The sequence below is a fragment of the Serinus canaria genome, chromosome 4 (genome assembly GCF_022539315.1).
Source record: "Serinus canaria isolate serCan28SL12 chromosome 4, serCan2020, whole genome shotgun sequence".
NCBI lineage: Eukaryota > Metazoa > Chordata > Aves > Passeriformes > Fringillidae > Serinus > Serinus canaria.
Genome location: NC_066317.1, coordinates 30,502,046 through 30,524,948, shown reverse-complemented (window position 1 = coordinate 30,524,948; position 22,903 = coordinate 30,502,046). Strand labels below are relative to the sequence as shown.

Sequence of the window (22,903 nt, the reverse complement as noted above, 5' to 3'; positions counted from 1 at the left end):
TTTATGACTCTAGCTAGGCCACCCTAACCTTTGTTGAGTATGTCTGTGTAGAGAGCCTCAGAGTTTCCATCACTGCAGAAGGAATGTCATTTAACCCATTATCATCACTAGCTGCTAAGCTGCAGCTACTGCACAGGATCAGGAGCACATCTTACAGAGTGGGCTGTTATGCTGAAAGCCTCAGTACCATTTCAGAGAGAGGTATTTTGTGGGAGGAAAAACCCAGCTCTCAGCACAAACTGTACCAGAATTAATGACACTTGATTATGACAGCATAACTCTACTGTGGATGCACTGCAATATTCCTTAAGAAAGAAAGCCTTTGCTATAAATAAAAAAAAAAAAAGCTGAAATAGTAGGCCTGATTTCAAAGACTATGTACCAGAGGCCAAACAGTTATAATATTAATTAGTGGACTAAAAGTTAAATCAATGCAGCACAACATAGATCAAAGACAACTTGTGCCCTAGTGTTCTCACAGCAGACTGTACAAACCTCTGGTTTTGTAGGTTTTTTATAAACCTTTAGATGTACCTTATACTTATCCCCACAGAGGGAGAATTTATATGAAAAGATTGAATCACCTCATACAACTTTCTATAAATAAAAAAGGAGAAGCCAGAAAAGCAAGGCAATATCGTTAACTGTAGAAGGAAAGAGGGAGATAGATGAAACAAATAATTATTATTAAAAAAAAATATTTAAAGTGAAAAGTAAAGGCAAAGACAAGAAAGAAAAATGCAAAATCATCACTGGTAAAGTGCAATTTATCCAGCTAAAGTATTTTGTTGTACATTCCTTGCTGTTTTCCCCTGCCAAAGAGCTTAACCATTGAAGGTGTCCCTTTTCTCTTTCTGTACTACAGCTAGAAAGAATGCTGTGTCATTGCTGACAAGCTGCTATTCTCAGAGGTGCATGGCTGGAAGTCCTTTATAAACTGATTTTCTGCCTCAGTTTAATATGGCACGAAGTTGCCCAGCCCTACAGTTCTTTGTCCCTTGAATGGTGATGATGCTCCTTGGCAACTGGCTTTTGGAAGTACCTGGGGCTGCACTACCAGCTGATACCAAATGAGTCCCCCTGGCAGATTCCCTAGGGCCCCCAAACCAGAGAGGGGGCAATGAAAGCACAAAGAAGAGAGTGCAATCTGCTATTTTAGATTTTAAAGCAGCACTGAAACCAGCAATGGGGCTAACACCTTAAAAATCATTAAAATTAACAGAAGTCCTCGTAGGGGTAATTCTTGCAAAAGAAAAATCCTTCCTTTTGTATTCAAAGGCCTGGAATACTTATCTTTGGAAAATCAACTCATTTACAAATGCAACTGCAATAGTCAGCCACCATTATTATAATAATCCATATAACCTTTAGTGGGGATCCATCCTCATCATGCACATTTCAGTCTCAATTTATAAGAATGGAGGTACAGTTGAGTGGCTTCACTGAAAAAACATCCTAAATGCACCTGAACAGAATTAGGATCCAAAGGAGCAAGGCTTTCAGGAAAGCCTGACACACTGCCTGTGATCAGATCCCTTCTAACAGGTTCACTTAAGGTCCTGAATGCTCCATCCAAGTACTGGCAGATCAGTCAGAGGAGAAAAGCAATCTTTTTTAATGGTCCTTTGGGAAGACAGGGCTTGCAGTGAATTTGGTACTTTCTGGTATATTGTCTGCATTCCAAGAAAGAGTATTAAGCACTGAAAGGACCTATGGAAGAGGAAGTCCTTGTGAATTATAGTTCAGTGCATGGCAGTCTCAGAAAGGAACCCATCAAAGCCCTTTAAATCCCAGCACACAGGTTGGGAGTTGGCAGTGAATGCCAGTTTTTTCCAAATCACAGCAAAATGCAGATCACAAAAAAGAGGCCATCAGGTCAGATACAAGCAGTAAGAAAGAGGAGAGCAGCTGAGAGCATCAGCCCTCTTAAGAGGTATTAGAAAAGTCAATGCTCTTATCTACATTTGCAGAAATTTGCAATGAGCCCATGAAAATTCCAAACTAGGAAAAAGGAAAGGGAGAATGATGACTAGCTTGGAATAGTGTTTTTCTAACAGGGATTTTCAGAATATAAAGACTGTATCATCCTTTGAATCAAAGTAAGGTATTAAAATGACAGTAAGGAAACAGCATCAAATGCTAGAAGGACTTAGGGCAGCATACTTATGGATACCTTGAGAAAACTGACACCAATGCAGCAACATTATACTAAAACCCAGAAATATCCACTGCTTCACTGGCTGGCACTCCATTAATATGCACACAGCAGCTCTGCAATGTTTCTACTGATCACCTTCTTGGCAAACCACTAGTTTCTTCAGTGCCAAGATTTTAGGTGGATGATTTTACAGATACAAATATATGCCCTTAAAGTGAAATATATTCTGGAGAGAAATTTTTGTCTGAGATGTTCAGTCATTCTATTTTCTAGACAGACCAAATGAAAAAGAAAAGCCAGCTATAGAGATGTGTACTTGCTATTACAAAATACCTGCTGGCATCTGAAAATAAACCAGCAGAAAATCAGGATAAATGAGACTTCATTTTCTTCAAACTCTTTGAAGAAAATAATGATGTGATAAATAAAAACAACACATTTCCAGGCTATTGAGGTACTTCAAATGTAAGAAAAGGATTGAGAGCAGAGGCTGAACTAATGGGGAAAGATTAAATGAATCCAAAAAAACATGACCAAATATTCTGTAAGATATGAGCAGCTGTTTAGACCTAGAGGAAATCAATGATTGATGATTTAGATAGATGATTAAAGCGATTCACAGGTGCACCTTCTGCTCCTTTTTCACCTGTCAGCATCACAGGGCGAATTGTGACCATTGAGTCAAAATTATTTGGATTATATTTTTAGCTTTAGGAGAGAAGTACAGCAGCTGAAGTACCTATTACTCGTGTGATACCCAGGAACACAGACTCAACACACTTCATTCAAGTTCAATTGAAATAGCCATACTAAGAGGATAGGACTGGTCTTCTTTATTGCACCCTTCTTGTTTTACAGACTGCTCTGATCCCTGTGAAACTTTTTCATTTTCTAAAATGGAGGAAGCAAAATTAAATTTCCCTAAGACAGAATTATTACTGGTGAAGTTTAACATTTGGGTTTTTGAGTCCAAAAATGCAACTTGAGCTAGCAGGAATTACTGTATTTTAAGTTTCTGACCCTTTAAGACCATCTCAGTTTGATAAAGGCCAACTTGCTATTTTCTAAAGAATATTCTGTTTCCCACAAGACCAGATGCACGTAATTTAATCAAGCTTTTTGCAATAAACACCAGTGATACAAAACAGTAACAAATAGCAGGAAGAATTATTTCACCATTTAGGAGCCAACCTTCTCTCCTTCTTTTGGGGTGAGCCTTATCTGGTAGCTGAAGTAACAAACTTGAGAACATAAATCTCCTACTACTGACAAGTTGCTGACACAGGAACCAGCTAAGATCTGTGACTTTCTCCTTTTACACTCATTAGTCAAGGTTAGTAGCATAAAATTTACTGGATCAATCAAAGACTAATGCTACCTAGTCAGAGGCCTATGGAAGAAGACTATGAAAATTCCAAAAACAATCTGAGTTCCTCTTAGATAATAAGAAATTGAACCAGAATCTTTTTACTTGTAACACGTCCCTCCAACTTGTTCCCTTATGTTCATAACCACTGTGTAGCCACCAGTACCACCAGGAAAATGTGAAAGTTACTGATGTCAGCAAGGAAAGGATTATAAAGAACTATTCCCATTAATCATAAAATAAACAGTAACTTTATCATTAAATGGAAGCCCTTTTAGTATCACCGCCTGGAAATTTAGTATTAAATGGAAGTAAGAAATATACTTAAAATATGTATGTGAATTGGCACGTCCTTTCATGGATATACACCTGAAAAAAACCAGATTTTTCTACTTTTTGTGCACTTTAATGAGACTCTTCTGCAACACAGAGGAAACATAAGAGTTAAATTTTTATTATGCAGGTTCTGGAATAGAATGATTCTTGTCTGAAAGCAGTGTAATGCAGTAACAAACAGAACTGAGATGACCTAAGATTCTCGAATGGAGATAGCCTATCTTTTCCTCATTTCCCTTTTCCTTCATGCCAAAAACAAACAACAAATTAAAAAACAACAACAACAACAAACTAAGTCCTAAAATAGCCTTCCAGATCACAAGCACAAAGAAAAGTGTTCTCTAATTGGAACTTACTTAAAACAATACATTGGTTTGAGGACCTAAATCACGCTGAGGAAAAATGACTTTGTTTTTTCCCCCTTTCATAAAAATGCTCTGACATGCTTCTCTCTCTTTTTCCTGCCTATTTTATCTTATTATGTTTCTCCCAGTCTTCAACATTGTCTTTTTTCCTTACCCATAAGAAATTTCTGATTGTTTTCCCTCACTCATTACAAAGGAAACTAATGTCAAAACAATTATTTTTTCTGTCAAACAGCACTCTTACTTTCTCACCAGCCCTTAGGAAATCCAGACTCATTTCCAGCTCTGTTGTAGACAGCATTGTGACCTTGAGTAAATCATTTAATCTCCCTCCAACCCTCTCTCACACTGCAAAAAGAGCAAGAAAGTTCTTCAGTCTCCCTCAAATACTTCAGTTCTGGGCTTTTTGGGCCAAGAACTGGCACTTTCTACAGAGCTGTGCAGTGCCTAACACAATACCCCTGCAATACATTCAGGGAAATCCAGACATAAAGCTAATGCAAATGAATGCAGGTGATGCTCTGCAGCACAGGGTAGTTTTTGGTTAGCTGCTGAGGGGCTTTATCACAGCAGTTACCAAGTGTACAGCCATCACTTCCAGTGCCTGCTTACAGGCTTTTGGACCACTGAACAAAGTCATCTCAGATTAGCAATCTCATTTTATAGCATCAGATGCAAAAAATAAAAAAAAAATTATAAAAAGTCTATGGAGTTCAAATGCCCCAAAACTACTGACAGATAAGACATCAGGTTAAATGCAATATTACAAAACCTGTTAATCTCTATCACTATCTTCAACACTCCCTTTGGCATGGGAGTATGATACCCTTGAGGAAAATTAAATCATCTGAAGTGAATAGCAGGAGTTGAGAAAAAGCCCTGGCTCACAATCAGATTGCAAACCTTCTGTACACTCACTTACAGTGGCATGGGTTGCAGTGGTGGGACCTATAAGAGATGATTATACACAGCTTACATCTGACAGTAGCTTGCATTTGGAGCCAGGATCTTCACCTTTGTAACTGTTTCATGCCATGCTGCAAATTGAGTGGCAGAGGCATTTCCCTTTCCATTGTCTTCCCTAAGGATTAATACTTAAACCATTTATTCCAGAGCATATATATTCTGTTCAACTTGAGCATAATGTGAACTAAATATTTCAGAAAATAATTTAAAAGGAACAATTTAATGAAAAAAAAATCCCCAAAAAAGCACACAGAAAATAAAACCACAAAATAATCCCTCAAGAATCCCTGGGGCTTGAAGACAAGTCCATTTCAAATATCAGTTCATTTTTAAAGCCTAGTGGAACCTTGAAAAAAGGGTCAGTCTTCAAAGTATTGCAAGGCCTTTTGAAACCTACCAAACACTACTGTAAATGAAAGACTGATACAAGAAAGCCCTCAAAGTGTAGCTGGGTAGCAAAAAGCCACTCTTCAGCCCAATTTACATTCCTTCTTGAGGGGAAATGTCAAATCCCCAACTAGAATTACACACCACTGGAACAGCTAAAACAGAACTCCAGAATAATGCAAACATCACTGTTCACATTCAGGGCTAAATTAGACCCAGTAAAACAATCGATTTCTTATATCAAACATTTCACTTCTGTTAATGCTTCGTGAGGTAAAAAACACAGCAAAGCAAACAGCACAAGAGTGCTCCTAAAATAGCCATGCATTTTTCTCCCAGAAAAACTATCATGTCTATAACTTACACATGGATTGAACTTGGCAGCATGAGCATCTGAAACAGGCTCTGGGGTTTGTAATGCCACTCTAATGCATTGCTAGAAGTTAATATTAATAAGAATTCCAGAAAAGCATAGGAAAAACTGCACCCACTTTCCCTGAAGGGTACACCACAGTGCATTCAGAATATTTTGTCAGAAAAGTGCATGAAATTTTCTTGATAGCCCAGCAACTGCATTTTTCTTTCTTCTTCATTTTAGTCAATTTTTTCACAAACTAGCAAACCTGAGAATTAATGCAACATGAAACCACAGACCATTGCAACCAGAGTAAAAGATTTTAGTGTATTACTAGGAAAGCAATATTACACCTTTCTCTGGAGATTTCCTTCTATTAAGCTAAATGTAAAGCAAGTCAGTAATATCTGCTTTGTGTTTTGTATATTCTTTTGCACAAAAGAAGTCATCTTTTGCAGTACCAAAAGCATGCATGTAGGAGCATGTTGGTTCATATTATCAAATATTCCAGAGCAAAGGCTAAGCCATACAAGGAGAATGGCAAAAAAAGTTCTGACAGCTCTCTGTATCATAATTCCTGGAGTGGAAGGCAGGAAATCTGGAACACTGGTGTGAACTCAAGCCTGTCCTTAATTCTGTCACACTGACAAGGCTTTCCTCTCTGGTCCTTCTATGCAAAGAAGAATTTCAAACTGATGCACTCCTAACACATGCCCCATTCACTCCAGCCTGTGATGGACTTCTGACAGATCATCTGTTCTACTGGGGGGATCTGGACAATCCAGAAAATAACAGGAGCAGGACATAAAGCAGATTGGAAGTCACCTACAATATGCCAGGCAAGTCCCTGATGTCCCAAAATAGTGAATACAAGGGTGACACAGCAAAAAAGATGAGCCCCTATGCATTCCCTATCCCCACTGCCTCTGGCTGGGAAACTTCCATTCAAACAGCCATTCACCCTTCCCTTAGAAACATGGTGGCCAAATCCAATTTCCTACTGCAAACAGGTCCTGGACTCCACTTTTCCTAAACCACACCTGGGCATTGCCTGTGGCTAACGGGCAGAGACCCAAAGCTGGAGGGCTGGCACAGCTGGTACCTAAGGATGTAAGCCCACCAGATGACAGCAAGTTATGGGGCATTACCAGAAGTCAGAGAAAAGCACTTGCAAGTTGCAAAATAAATACTCAGAAAGTTTATTTAAAGCTGAAATAACTCATGCTAAGCAGATAATCACCATGACATATTCCTTTGTAACAAATATTCTTTTATATGCTGTTGAAAAATGGCTTCACAAATTTTCAAGCTGAATTGTTTCTCCTTGCACTTTAAAAAAAAACCTTATATTTTGAAGGACTCCAAAAACACGACATCAAGAGTTACAATAAATCTCCTCAACCCCTTCACAAGATACATCACATTTATTAATTTCTTTTAAACTGACACATCTCCCTACTTTTAACTCAACCGCTCGCAACATCTGCCCACAAGAAGGAAGCCTAAGGTCATGGCAGCAAGAAAAAGAGCTCTCTTCTCTCTCTTCTCTGTTACAATGTAATTATCACTCACAAAATGACTATAGGTTAAGCTTCTGTTAAATGACTATCATCCCAAATTTCAAAACATGAAATTAGAAATTAAAAAAAACCAAACCACCACATTACGAGCTTCAATTGTCACTGAAAAAAAAATCCTTCTTGTGCACATTTTCTCAGCCATGCAGAAAGGGTGTACAAAAAAGCCATTCTTTTCTCTATGTGTTGATTGAATCTTAAAACGTGGCAGATTATCATCACCTCAGGATGGTATACACTCATGTATTTCCTGGAGAGAGACATTTTAGCTTGCTTTGTTTCACTCGGTGTTAAAAAGTTTGTGAAAATAACTTAAAATCTTGAAAAAAATACCATCAAGCTGATATTTTAGAGGAATCATTACTTGCTACCTGCCATTTTATCAGAAAACTCAACCATAATGCTGATGATTTAATTGAAACTATTCCTTTAAAAAATGTAATTACAGCTTACTGTGAATTAGAATTAGATGTGATTTAAAGCAACCATTTCTCAAAAAAAAAGAAAAACTCCATGACGTTCACTATGAGGGAAGATATTTGCCTGAAGATTCAAAGATATTCCTCAGGAGGAATAATTTTAGGGACAGGGAAGGGTGCAGACATTCACTCTAGACTGTTCTGTTCAACAACATTTCTCTTACATCATGTTTTCAAATAATCTGCAGAGGAATATTTCCCTGCAGATTATTTGAACAAGCAATGGTTCAACAGAATTTCCATCTGGAAAATTGTCAGAATTCCTATATTCCTATATTTTTCTACTATTCATAGTTTTTTAAGGCCAAGCAGTTGATGTATTCCAAATTAATCATTCAGAGCTGCCAGTGCTGCTACCTAAGCAAATGGAATGCTTTCAATAAGGACTGTGCTTTCTATTCAATTTTGAGTACCTGTGTTCAACAGATCCAGGAGCCCTGGAGAGCACCTCTGGTCTGGACAAGAGTTCTTTTTGACATTTGGGAGGGTGGCAGAGCACTGACTGTCCCTTCAGAAGCACCATTCTGTGTGGGAAGGAAATCCAGACAGACAGAAGGCAGAATGGTTGTGTGCACTGAGAGCCAGCTGAGATTGCCACAGATTTAGAACTACAGCCTCTACCTGCCATCAGCTGTAGTAATTTAGTCATAGGAAACTCACTGTTTAATTCAGCCCCGAGTGAACTCTGTGTAATGTTCATTCCTAACTTAAAAAGCCAAATATTTCCCAGGTATTTTGTTTTTCATACTTACCTGTGTGAGCAACAGAGGGGGTGAACCACAGTCAGATGCAGGGGAAGGCCAGCACAAGTCCTGTGAATCACAGATAACTACTGCTGGCATGCTCAGGTATACTGGACCTCTCAGGATTCAGCCCTGTAGTAGCTGTCAGGGCAAGTTACATCAGTTGAATAGAGATTTTGAAGAAAAATCTAGTAAACCTATTCCTGAGGGCTGCATAATATTTTGTGATCCTTGTTATTTCATTGCCTGTAAAAAGGTATGGGCACACCAGAACAAGGCTGCTCTGTTCATTTATCTTTTGATACCCTCGTTTGGTATTTAACAGCACAGCACTACAGTGATTCATGCTCTTATTCAGACTTGCAGGTTTAAATCACTCACTTTTCATCCTATGTATGAATAATTCAGACCTTGACAAGACTGTTTTGTTTGTAAGCATGCTTTTCCTTGAAATGTTCCTTCCTGTTTTTACAGGAAATGAAAAATAGGAATAGTATATAACACATATTATGTGCCTCTAAAGCACAATAGAAATGTATTTTTCTTAGCAACTTTACCCTAAATTAAACTTCCATTCTTTGTGCTCAGTATTCCAGAAAAGGGGAGGGCAAAAAAATCCGAGCACTTCACTGCTACCTCCTACTTACTCTTTCAGAGAAATGAACCATGATATGAATTAAGGATTCCCTGCTTGAAGATTATATAGGAAAAAGCAAGGTTATCTTATTTTACCTGATGTCCAAAAGGAAAATAGAATTCGAAAATATAATTCATTTTCTCATTTTCTGACAAGCTCCTTCAGCAAATATTTGGATAAAACAGACTGTCTGACACATCATGAAAAGCATATTGAAAATTCAGCATCCAACATAGAAAACATCTAATCTTTAAATCTAGTGCCTGTTATCTTAAGTGTCCATAAATGTAGCTGTCCTGACAGCTAAACAAGAAGAAACTTTGACTCACATAGCCAGAACTAAACATATGCAGACCTCTAGAGATTCAACTCCCTACCTCGAATGTAATCTAGAGACAAGTGACTAGACCCATGGGAACAGCAAGTACTATGTTGAACATAGCCAGTGAAACTTACAAAACAAACAGCCTTAACAGCCACCTAAAATATCCAGCAGATCTTACCAACTGTACCTCCAGCATAATACAGAACTAATTAAAAAAAAACCCCTACATTCTAATTCCTCCTAAGGGAGGCAACAACCCATATTTTCTGCTGCAATATCAGGTTCAAAACTACAGGTCTACCAGGGCAAATTCAGATGAAGCTCTTCAATCTAATGAGAAACCCTAAGGTTAGTACATCCCAGAGAAAAGGAGACCTGACTATATAACTGTATGCTTGTCTTTTCATGGGTTTGAAAATACCCTCCTAACCCTGGCCCAAATTTGTTCCAAAGGTAAGGCAGAAAAAATCTGAACAGTATGAGATTTTTTGGGTCAAAAACTAGTGAGGCACACCTCTTCCTGGCCTGTCAAATTACAGTCTCTCCTTTGGTACTCTCATACACAGTTAAAAAACTGCTTTGTAAGAAGATGAGATGTCTTGAGTTCTACAACTTCAAGCATTCAGAAAAACAAATTAAAAACCCAATTTGCATCTCTCACACAATGGATCTGTATCCTAAGCAGAATCAGTCACCGAGCAAGGAGTTCTTGAAACCAAACCCTGAAATCAGAAGACAACCTTAATGAGATGGACTAGGGCTCCTGAAAAAGCTTTTTTTGGTACATTTAGCTAGTTAGAAAAAATGAAAGGAGGAAAAAAGAACCCTACAGAAAAATAAGGCAGAATTTTTCTTGAAGGGGAAAAGATTAGATCAAAAGCAAACACAGTTCAACTGCAGTGCACAAACCAGAAGTTGCTAAGCAATCTGCAGTGATATGACTAAGTTAACCAGGTGAACATTGCCAGCTTCCTCGGGAAGTTTCAAAGGACATTTACTAAATAAGGCAAACTTAAAGGCACAAAAATCTTGCTATGAAACCACCAATGTGTCACAGTTAAATAATTAGCACAATTATTTTCAGTCTTTTTAATAATTCAGTAGTAGCAACAATAGTTTTGGACAATTGTTTTAAGCACTATGAGGACACAAGGAGGAAAAACCCTACCAAACAAAAGAAGAAACAAAAAAAACTTCAGAATTAAATAAATCTACATTGTTGAATTTATCACCAATATGAAGAGAAGAACAAGCCAAGTGAACATTTTTCCTAACAGGTTTGTTTTTTAAGGCAGCTGATACTTAATTTTTAAAATGGCTCCTATGTATCGAAACATACACACCTCAAGATGTGTAACAATGATTTCCAGCAAAATTTGAACACTGCAAGTTCCTGGGATACATAATAAAGCCAGAAACACTGGCACAGGAAATCAGGATTCTGTGTACCAGAAAATAAAAAGTAATGCTAGAAGTCACAACCCTGACAGAAGCACTGTATTCACGGGTTCAGCAGGAAGCCAGAAACACTTCCATACAGAAAGGCAAACAAAAATCTTGAAGTAATCTTTTTTGCCTACCCAGAAGAACAAAACTAGATGGAATAGTGCTGGAGGTCCTTCAGTGTGTTGGAACAGGCACATTCCATCCTTGAATCTGTGTTTATCTGGAATGTCAAAGACTTAATATGATCTGCACTTTCCTCTACAAAAACCAACTAATTGCAACAGTATTTAGAAAAATGTCAGGGCTCCTAAAAGCTGTTTGGGTGTTTACAGACTTGCTCTTTTCTTATGAAACTGAGGAGATTACTGATGTTACAAAGTACACATTCCAAGCACCATTTCAAACACTGGAGGACCTGAAGGACCTTCCTAGGCTACCAGATGTGCCACAGAACATTTGACATTCCCCTTTTCTGGAGCTGCCCCTTGAGGTCACACAAGGCAGCATGAATATCACAAACTGGGTCTTGAGGAATTTTAACTGCAGGTGAATTAGAAATGTCCTCCACAAATGGACACCTTGAAGAATATTTTCTGGTTTTATCATATTGAAATAGAAGTAAGGAGATAAGATCAAAGAAATATGAAGTGCTCCACTTGCTAACAAAATCAGTATTTTCAGCCCATAGATGCTTGCTTATTTCTACAGCACAAATATGCTATTTGGTTTTACAGAGTCAAGGTAAAACACACTTCACTACAAATAAAAAAAAGGAGTTAAGAGAAAATTAAAATTTTAAGATTACGCACAGATTTCATTAAATAATTATATCCAAGATCAAATGCAAAAAAAAAAAAAAGTAAGCAACATATTTTTTCCCATCACCTACAGAAGCGGAAGCATAGGCCAAACTCTTCCATTTTTAGCTAGCAGTTCTATTTACATACTTAAACTGAGTTGAAGCAGTCTAAAAATTTTTCTAAATTCGTTTTCCATACTGAAACCTGACAAAGAACTTGAGGAAAGCGTAAGCAAGTAAGAAACCCCAATCAAAAAACCAACCAAACAAGGAGTCTTACATGAACACATGTTTGCAAAAAAATATTGTGTAGGTGAGAGAGGTGCTCAAACATTATCACCCTTTTCAGGAATTGTTTAATCCCTGTCTCTTTTCATGTACAAAAGAATCAAATCCATCTTCCACATTTATACAGAAAAAGTAAGTAATTAATTTTTTGGATTTGGTTGTGTTTCTACTGCCATTAGCAGAAGCTTGAGCATTTATTTGGTTGGGTGAAAATAGCCTGGTCTAATTGGTCTGGACTCCAGATCACTGGATCAGGTTGCTGAATACATCAACAAATCCTATCAGTGGGTAAAAGCACTGAATAACTTTTCAGTCACAACTCTGCAGAATTTCAGCGTGTTCCACTCTCACCAAATGAAAGCACCTTCAGATGGAGCAGATGTAAAGCTGTGAGTGAAATTAAAACCCCACTTATATTGCAATATATAATATATAGTGACTCATATTCTCATCTTCTTGATCCCTCAAATCTACCTAGTCCTTCAATATAATAAAATTATATGATTAAATTTCCAACTATTCAGTTAAAATGGCTTCAAAAGTTTAAAGCTGTATGTAAGTCCGGCCCATTAATATTTGTTGGTTGAGCAATTGTTTAAATTATTATAATTGAATTTTCCTAACAGGGTTTTTTCCCCTATGCTTCATCATAACAACAAAGGGCAAGAAATTGTCTTCCTGCTTCCAAAAGCTCAAAGTTACTTTTTTCTTCCTGCATCAGGAAAAAAAGAGGATTAATAAGGTTTTTTTCAAAAAAATTAATTGAGGCAGGAAAAATAAAGAAGAGACAGTAAGGGATTCTGGCATCAAAACAAGTGCAAAGGGCATTCAACTTGAAAATGAAAGACAAAGGTCTAAAATTCAGGTCTTCTGCCTGATATGAACAAAAGAAATCAAATAGGTAAGTTACATCCTCTATGATTCTGCTAACCACTCCCTGTAATTGCACCAATTCTACTCTTGCAATAAGCAGCATTGCTGTAGCTCATTCAAGCACGTGCCTGGTACGCACTCACCACGCAAATGATTCACCCTGCTTTACAAATATGACACCTGGAATAAACTGCCAAGTGTCTGTAGGTCTCTGCCCAAGTTACAGTCATGCAGGAGCATTTTGCTGCTTGCCAGAACTCACATTTGTACAAAGAACCCCCTCTGAGACTGTAATAGCACAGCCTAATGGAATTTGAGACTTTCATAGAGGGAAAAATAACAAAAAATATATAAATCAGCATTTTGGCTTGGAAGACATTTTGTCAAAAAAAAAAAACCCTCATAACTAGTATCAGGAAGAAACATTCTGTGCAAACTACCCCTCAACAACCTCAATTTCAAAGATTTATGAGATTATTAACAAATTAATCTGACTTGTTCAGAGCTGTACAGTCTATTTCATCAGCATACATTTGCAGACATTCTGAGATAGTTTACACATATACAAGGAAATGCAATACATTCCAATAATTTAGATCCACATTACATGGAATGGTAAAGCATATTAGCATTTTAATTTTATGGATCTAAACTGGAGTTCTATAACTTCCAAATACATTCATAAAAGGCAGAAAAGCAAAGAAAACAACTCCCTTCTCCAGGCTGCCAAGCAGGTGCAAAGCTGCTCTGCTGAGCTCTCGCCCTGGTGCTGACATGAGCCCCAAAAACAGTCTTCCCCATACAGACAATGAGAAAAATCTCTGCAGTACCTATCAGATTGCTATTCAAATTTTCTATCACACCATGTGCTTAGAATCAATCTGTTGTTTGCTATCCTCAAAGTGTGTGAAAGAGAATCAGTTCACATCATTTGTAATAAACAGGCATTTTTTCCAGCCCAAGCCGTGTTTGCAAACTTCTAAACTCTTTTATACTGAGGAGAAATTACAGTGGCATTACAGCCTTAACCACAGCAGCTTGAAAAAATGCAGAATGAAAACACGTTTTTTTCCAGTATTTTTCCAATATTACTAAACTTGAGATTAAAGTGAATAGGTAATATAGTATAGCAAACTCATGTTCAAATACCTATTTTGAACATTTTATAAAACAAGCCACTGTTTCTTATTGAGCTTTGAAACTCTTCTAACAGTTGTATGACTACACATTTATGAGTCAGGGCATTTGAACATTTGACAGAATTTTTCCCTACTCTTGTTCACTGGAAGAATCCTTGGGGAAGAATATGCCCATTTTAAAACCCAAATAGCAAAAATACTCTATTTTTTTTTCTTTTTTTGTCAGCAGTGAAATGCAAGCACACTTCTCTTCTGTAGTTAAGCAATGAAGATGCTATTTCCATGTGCAACAAGGCCCAGTAAGTTGTTCAAGGACTAACTGAAGTGACTGACAATTCCATTGCAGAGCCAGCATCCCAAATACACAAATCAACCACACTGATTCAAGAATTAATACAGATCTGAATATTTTTCCTCTGATATCAAATAAAACAGTAGATTATAGTTGAAATAAGACATTTCTTTAGCTTGAGTCTGTCACCTTTAGTTGAACTGCACATAACACTTAAACCCTCAAAAAAATCCCATTAATTTCTCGGGTTTGGGAGCAGGTGGTGGGAGACAGCAATAGCTGGAGCTGAAGGACACCTTGCTGTAGAATCACTGTGAATATCTCTGCCTTTTAAATTTGTTTTCACACTTTCATAATGTGACTAGCCATTGGAAAATGCATCAGGTATCTGTACATTAAATCAGGTTCAGGATGGAAAAGTTACCTCTGTATATTCATTGCCCAAATGGGGACTTGGGTGGGGGGAAAGGGTAAACTCCCCATAAACTGACTGACTTGAGGACTTTTTTTAAAACTATTAAAAAAAAATATCAAAGTTCTGTGGTGGAATAATTGTTAAGCAAGGAGGCACAGCAGCACTGCATTAGAAAGTAAAAATTGTTCTGAGATGGCCTTATATACAGATAGATAAAGAAGAAAAAACATTACTTCAAAAGACATCTATACCACTGTGGAAGTGCATCCAAATTAAAGACAACAGCTGTATTTTAAGCACAGTTATTGATTTTAGGAGGTTCAGTATGAATTTGTTCAACATGTGGTTATTTAAAACCTGCTTGTACTCCTTACTGCTGGGCTGGTTCACAGTGTGCCTTCACTATGTTCATCTGATGAATTTATTCACTCCTTATTGCTCATCCGTATAAAATTCATTATTGAAATTATTTACTAATTTAAATAAAAGCTCTTTTTTCAGGTTAATAAGGTTACACTTTATATACATTTGCAGTCAATGCAAATTCTTTTCATGAACTTACCAAAGGAAAACATTAAGGTTTCAAAACAAAATAACAATGATGCTCCACAAACCTATATATTTTGTATAAAAACATACAGACCTCTGCCCTATACCTTTTTAGAAACCTGCTTGGCAAAAGGAATGAATCCCTTGTCCACAGTCCTCTAAAAACAGACGCCACTGTATTCATGTTCTGATAAATGTAATGATCAGTTAAAAAATATTGGGACATATCTCTTGTTCATTTCAGAAACAGAAGTTTCAGTTGGCTGTCAGATAAAAAACCCATTCACATGTACATATAGAGAGAGCTTGATCTATGCAACTGCATTTTTCACCTACTTGGGTATGTTTTCAGTGTTGTTTTCAGTCTGACGTGACATTCCTTGGCTTGAGCTGTTGTAACATTGTTTCCAGAATATGGGCATGAGCCTTCACTACACAAAATTTTTAATTCACCTGGCTCACAGGCACAAGAACATGATTTAAAGAGATAAATTAGCTTGCTATTAGGTGGTCTCAGATAATCCTCTTCAGAAAATGAATTGTAGAGTGTACCTAATGTTCTGCTTTTGATTTATCTGACATCCAAAACAAACTGCGCTCACTCTTTTAAATATATTTTTGTGTACCCTCACATATACCTGTATGTATACACACATGCATATCTATCTATATATGTACATATTCACTTTTATGTTTACTGTGGGTTCAGTCCTCTTTGTAGCCTCCTGAAAATTAGTCCTATCAGCATTTAGGATTTTAATTTCAATTAATAATTTAAAATTATATTTTCCTTAAGAAAACAGTTTTTTAATAATTTAATCATGTTTTCATAGAAGATGCCTGATAAATTATGCCATATGAATTTTCAAAATAATGAAAATAGAATAATATTTATCTGTTTAATACATTTTCAAACTAATATATTCCCAGGTATTATGTATTTTCCTAGTAATTATCAAGTGTTCAAAAGGAATTATTTATCCATTAAATATGCCTTAATTCTCAAAAGTATAATCATGAGAAGCTTGAAGAAAAGAACTGATGAAACCAGCTGTAACTGCATCACTCAGTGCAGTGGTGCTTAGTCTGGGTGCATAACACACACAGGATAGTAAAGGAAGGGTTATGTACACAAGGAGTTAAATAAATCCCCAACTATGTGCAGTCAATCACATCTATTGCAGTCAGTGTAAATTAAAACTTTCATTAGCATAAACAGAAAAAAATTTAATACATTTTCACATATTATGTATGACTAAAATTACATATAAACACATGTATTGAAGAGATTGACTGATAACATTGGTTTATTTGCCAGCTTGATTGGCATATTTAAGGCTTGATTGCCAAACTACTTACAAACTACTATTAAACATAACTCACTTTCAGATTTGTAGGAGTAAAATATATATTTGTGCTGTATTCAAAACTGCATGGTAAAATTTCTCAAATATTATGAACAAAATTATTTCCATATTCACTTAATGTGAATTTGGAAAGTCAAGCAGGCAAGCGAAAGCTGTTGGGTTTGGACCTGCCCACACTCTGGGTCACGGCTGTGTGAAAATGGTCTGTGAGCCAGGTACAAAGATGGACAGCAGGGACAGCTCTGACACAGCAAATACCCCAGGTTTCTTTATGAAGAACTCTTAGGAGTGGAAAAATGTTTAAATTTTGCTACAGAGATCAATTTCCAGAGGAGAAATGTTTTGAGAGAAGAAATATCACAGAAGGCTACATCCTGGTTTTATTGTATCATTTTACTGCAGAAACTCATCTGATCCTCACCATTTTAATTACAAGAAGGCACAAAACCTATTCCACATCTGCTCACTGAGCCTGAGAAATGTCTTATAGTGAAAAGGAAATGAGAAGGACCAAGAATACAAATGCACTGAAACACAAGCAGCTAATAAATTCCTCCTTTCCTTAAAATCAGTTCTAATAATTTATTGTGAAACACATTTAGGCTTGGTCCACAGTAATTTTAATTCAAATAAACATATCTAAATTTTTTCCATCCTTCCCACTAAAGGATATTTATTTCTGCTTATTCTTAAAGCATGTTGTCAGCATTAGGTTCAATGCTATTTCTTGAAGAATGAAAGCTATAGCATTATATTCCAGAATGGTTGGGGAAACCTTTGCCATGACTCTCAAGTTGCAACATGCCAGATATTCATAGGTTTTCAAAGCTGCTGGTTGAAGATATAATGAAAGTATCTAAGGTTTATGCATGAATCAGCATCCCCTTGTCACAATGTCATGGTGCAGTGATCCCTGCAGAGCTGGAAGACTTGATTTAAAACAGCAGAGCTCAACACTGACTCTTGAGCCAGCAGGATTAAACATCCAAGATTGTACATATATAACCTCTGTGCTCAAACTACCCCACAAAAAACTTGTTATCATTATGGCAGTTTTACAGTACTCCATAGGAAACCTCTCTTTAAGTGACTCCAATACCCTCTCTGCTCTAAAATAATGTGAGAACACAATACAACTACCCCTGAAGTTGTTGGTAGGCAGATTTAAGAGAAAGGGACTTCACCTTCATCACTTTCCTTCTTTCTTGTTCTGACAGAATTAAAAGCTTTTTAAAAATCTGGTATCACTGATGGTCAACACTCCTTCAATTACACGAGACTCAATTACTCTCTGCTGAAGGACAATGAAGTCCAATGGTCTGGATATGTTCCAGTGGTTTGGATATGTTCCATTCTGCCCTGTGAATTGCCTCCAAAGCTGTACCTTTGCTCCAGCTGTTAAACCAAACAAACAGAACCAAGGAGGTTCTGTTAGAATGAACCATGAAATCTCACAGAGTGTTAAGCCCAGCCCATTTCTCTTGAAAGCTACAACTGCAGTCATGGCAGTAAACACTGCTCTTAATTGTGCCATTACTCTGAAAAAAATGTGCACCACCTCTCAATCTAAACCACCAGGCTTCCTAGTGATGCTGACTTACTAAATGTCAAACTGCAATTAGACTCCAACAGCTACTCCCACTGACCTGTCAACACAGCTTTGCAGAGATGCAACAGTCCACAAACTATTTTTATGGCTGCTTTTTGAACATAATTGAGTTGGGTTCCTTTCCCAGGTTACATGGAAGTGGCCTGTCTACCTTGGTCAAAATCAGTAGAATTGGGGCTCAGTGTGCTGTCATGCAACATGTTCATCATGACATGATCTCTTGGTGTTGAAGTGAAATTCCCACTAAGTGCAAGTCATTACATGAGTTAAGGCTACCTACTCACAGAGTGTCCCCTCCTACACCCATTTTTTGCCCACCTTTAAATGACTGAGTAGTATCACTGCTTGGAACATTACTCAGGGGTATGTGACCATCTCCTCTTCTCTGAAGTTTAGGAATCTAATTTCAAAGTAGTACCAGCAACACTGGCTCATCTAAAAACCATCTGCTCCATCAACAAACTCCGAGCAAGCACCGAAAATTAGTATGAAGACTTTTACAGTATTTTTGCAGTGGGCTTTTGGTTTGATTCTCTGTTTTTAAAGCAGATGGAGCAGTGTGCTGTTTCCCTGAGGCTACCAGGGTGGGAAGGAAGCAGGCTGAGCCCCAGCAGGGTGGCACAGGGGACCACTGGTGCTGCCAGCTGCCACCTGCAGGTGCCAGGTCAGGACCAGCGGGCAGGGCTGCACCCTACACACCAGCCAGAGCTTCTGCAGCCTGAAACACGGCTGGCTTAGGGGTTTAAATCAAGAGACAAAATATTTGGGTGGCCAGTTTGGGGCAGAAGAAGGTTATAATTTCTATTATGGTATAAACTTGCCACTGCATTTCTGTGCAGGACAATTGCCTTGCTGGAGTGAAACACCCAGGTAAATACTGAAGCATTTTCAGATTCATATGATCCTACATTTCTGTGACCTTCTTTTACACCTACATTGTTTCATACTGCTGGTTAGGAGCACAAGGTCTTTGAACACTATTCCAGAAATAAAAAAAAAAAAAAAAAACAACCCCCCCCCCAAAAAAAATCCTAACAAAACCAACCTGCAGAACATTCACTATTTCAAATGAGAACAAGCACAGAGGGGACAAAAAGAGATGGATTCTTCTCAACCATTTTGCATGCAGTGCTCTGCAATCAGCTCCTAAATTCTACTTCTTGTAAGATAAATATCTGTCTTCGGAACTCCTTGTTCTCCAGTCAAACCCTTCTGGGAAGGTAATTGAGGGGATACTGTACATATTTTTAGCACATGCTTCACTAGTCAATTAAATCCAATGCACAAGATAACTTGACTACAACATCGGTGGTAACTGAGGTGATGGAAAAACAAGTACATTTTAATGTCTTAATTTGGAGCTCTTCAAACTGCTTGAAAATTGAAGCATGGGACAATGTTCAGACAAAGGAAAATCCAAGACATGAATAGCAACCATGTCCCTTCTGCTGGAAGCCTCAAAGACCACCACTGCAGTCTACAGCCTACACATAGTATCTGAGTATTGTAGAAGTTCTCCACAAGAGCCGAGAACAAGGCTAATATATGCACACAAATGCTGGTCAAAAGCACTTGATAATCTTGGACAAAAATATGTAACCTTTAGTTTCTCAAAGACAAGGTGACTATGCTCGTCTCTACTGCTACTAGAAATATCTGGTGTTTTGCAAAACATGTTTTCAGGGTCTTGTTAACTTCACAGATTTGAGAAACACATTGTCACGTTTTTGCAGACTGCCATGTAACTGCTACACTTACTTCATCAACAGTCCAAGTAACATCATCGGCAAATACTGACCACGTGCAGTTCTGGTTGATACAAACCCCCATTATCTAAGAAAGGAAGAACTATCCAAGCACTTTGCAAAGATTAACAATTTAGCATTACCGTGGCTTATTACATGCTCTGACCTTTTTTGCCTTCAGCTGCGGGTGCTATATTCTCCTAACCTCCCACATGCCACTGAAAGCTCCTTGCGTTGAGCTCTTGCACCACCTATCCCAGCGTCTGTGCCAAGCCGCCCCTCTTCAGCACCACCGCACGGGGTGGCTGAATCGGGGGACTAAAACAAGGTCGCCAAGGGAGGGAAACAGCTCCCGCTCACGGCTAACCTCCAGATTAAGTGTCCCTTACGCCTTTTTTCCAGGAGGGACGAGAGAACGCCTGGGACGAGCGCGGCGCTGGGCGGGAGCGGCCGGCACGGCACCGACCGCGCTCCCCGCTCGCTGCAGCCCGCGCCGCTGCGGGGACCTCCGGTTCGCCGGGACCGGGCACGGGCGGCAGGGAGGGCAGCGGGGCAAAGGCGGGCACACCTCGGCGCCCTGGGAACGGCGGCCGCGGCTCCCCGCTCCCACCCCGGCACGGGCAGTGTCAGCCGCGCCTGCCCGCACGCCTGGGCGCGCTCCGCCGGGCCGGCCCCGCCACTCCGCGGGGTCATACGGCACCGCCGGCCCGAGCGACAGGAGGCAGAAGCGCGCACCGCTGCGGGACTCGCCGCCCGCCCGGGGCTCCTCTCTTCGCGCTACCACGGCCGCGCTGCCCCGCCCCGCCTTCCCCATCGCCGGCCGCGCAACGCATGTGCTCCGCGCCCCGCGGCACGCGTGCGGCCGGGCCCCGCCGAGCCGAGGGCGGAGCCGGGCACGGCCCCGCCAGAAGAACCGCGGGGGCGGCGGGCTCCCGGCGAGGCAGAGCGAGCGCGGCCGCCCACGAGCGCTGCGTGCGGGGGGCGAGATAGAGAGATGGAGAGATGGAGCCCGCAGCAGCGCGGCGTAAAATGGCTGATCGCCCCCCGCCGCCCGCTCCGCACCCCTCGCTGCTGGCCCGAGGGGGCCCCGGCTCTGCCCGCGCCAGTAGCGAGGTGCTCCGCAGCCCGCGGGCAGCCCCCGGGCGGCGAGGGAGCGCTGCGGGCAGCACCGGGGCCGCGCAGCCTTACATAACGCGCGAGGGGAGCCGCCGGGAACCATTTTACCCCTCCCGGAGAGCTGCGGGGGCGCACGGAGACCCCCGCGTCCCCATCGCACGGGGCCGGGCGCTCCCGCACCTGCTCGGCGGCGGGGCGGCTCCCCCCGGTACCGCGCCCCGCACACACCCCCGCTCACACTCGTACCCCGCTCACACAGACAGACACACAGACACGTACCCCGCACACCCCCGCACACGCACCCACACACACCCCCGCCGCACCGCTCGCAGCCGCCCCGCCCCCGCCGCCACGGCAGGCTGGCAGCGCCCGCTACTCACAGGCGTTGGTGACGGCGAAGCTGTTGGCCACCTCCAGGTTGTCGATGTGGGGAGTCAGCCTGAACTCCGAGGTGGAATACTGAACCATCCCTACCCGAAACGCGCTGTACTCCTGATCGGCGCCCCTCGGGAACAGCCCCCCTGCAGGGAAACACACACGCGTCAGGCGGGCGGAGGCACCGGCGGAGCGGCGCCGGGGCCAGGTCTCTGCCCGCCGCGGGGCTGAGCTGGGAGCGGGTGCCGGAGGGCGCCGCTGCCGGAGCGCTCCCGGCCGTGGCTCTGTCCCGTGTCGGGGGGCGCGGGGGCCGGGCGCCGTGGCCGGGGAAAAGGCGAGGAGACCTCGCCGGCGCCCGGCGGGCACCGCGGTGGGACTGGGAGCGCGGCGACATGACAGGAATGCCCGAGTGACAGCGGCGGGGATGAGGGATCGGAAGATCCGCCGGGAGGAGAGCGGGGTCCCCCCAAATGCGGGCACCTACCGATCTGTATGCTGTTAGAATTGACCCCCCAGATCAGTCCCCACAACACAGGAGCCAGGAAGACAGAAATATGCATAATCTTTTGCATTTCCAGGAAAAGTAGAGCATCCACAAAGCCACGGAAACAGCCCTTTCTTCTTCCTCCTCCTCCTCCTCCGCGGAGCGCGCTCGTCAGCAAATTAGATCCCGTGCGCTCCGGGCGAGCGGCCGGCGGGAGCAAGCGAGCCACGGGAGGGAAGGAACGAGAAGAGCCCCGCGGCGGGCGCGGGAGATGCCGCTGTCCGAGTAGATGCTGCTGCTGCTGCTGCTGGCGGCTCCGGCGCTGAGCGGAATGGAGACGCTGAGCGGGTTGGGGACGCTGAGCGGGATGGGGACGCTGAGCGGGATGGGGGTGCCGGCGGTGCCCGCTGCGCTCCCGCCGCCCGGCCCGGCCCGGCCCTGCCCTGCCCTCGCACGCGCTCGCCCGCGCTCCTCGCACTCAACGGGCGGGCGGCGCTCCCGGCGAGGCGGCGGCGGCGGCGCCTGCGCGGAACCGGCCCCGGCGGGAGCGCGCCCGCCGCGCCCCCTGCGCGCCGCGCCCCGCCCCTCCGCGCGCCCGCCCGCCTCCAGCACCGCGGACAGCGGCCTCACTTCGGGGAGATCGTCCGTTTATTTATTTATTTACTTACTTACTTCCTTATTTATTTATTTAGTTATTCCATTTCACCGGCCT

General features: G+C 41.3%; 1 protein-coding gene across 8 annotated transcripts in view; it reads right to left on the bottom strand.

Moving 5' to 3' along the window:
- GRIA2 (glutamate ionotropic receptor AMPA type subunit 2) overlaps positions 1 to 22,617 on the bottom strand; it is an 86,631-nt gene extending 64,014 nt beyond the window's left edge. For all 8 annotated transcript variants that reach the window (XM_030239556.2, XM_050973891.1, XM_030239554.2 and 5 more), the window contains exons 1-2: positions 22,192 to 22,617; positions 21,713 to 21,853 (exon numbers count right to left, since the gene is read on the bottom strand). In XM_030239556.2, the coding sequence (XP_030095416.1) occupies positions 21,713 to 21,853; positions 22,192 to 22,279 (229 nt within the window). In that variant the 5' untranslated portion in view covers positions 22,280 to 22,617. The remainder of the gene's footprint in view (positions 1 to 21,712; positions 21,854 to 22,191) is intronic.
- Between the last annotated feature and the right edge of the window lie 286 nt (positions 22,618 to 22,903).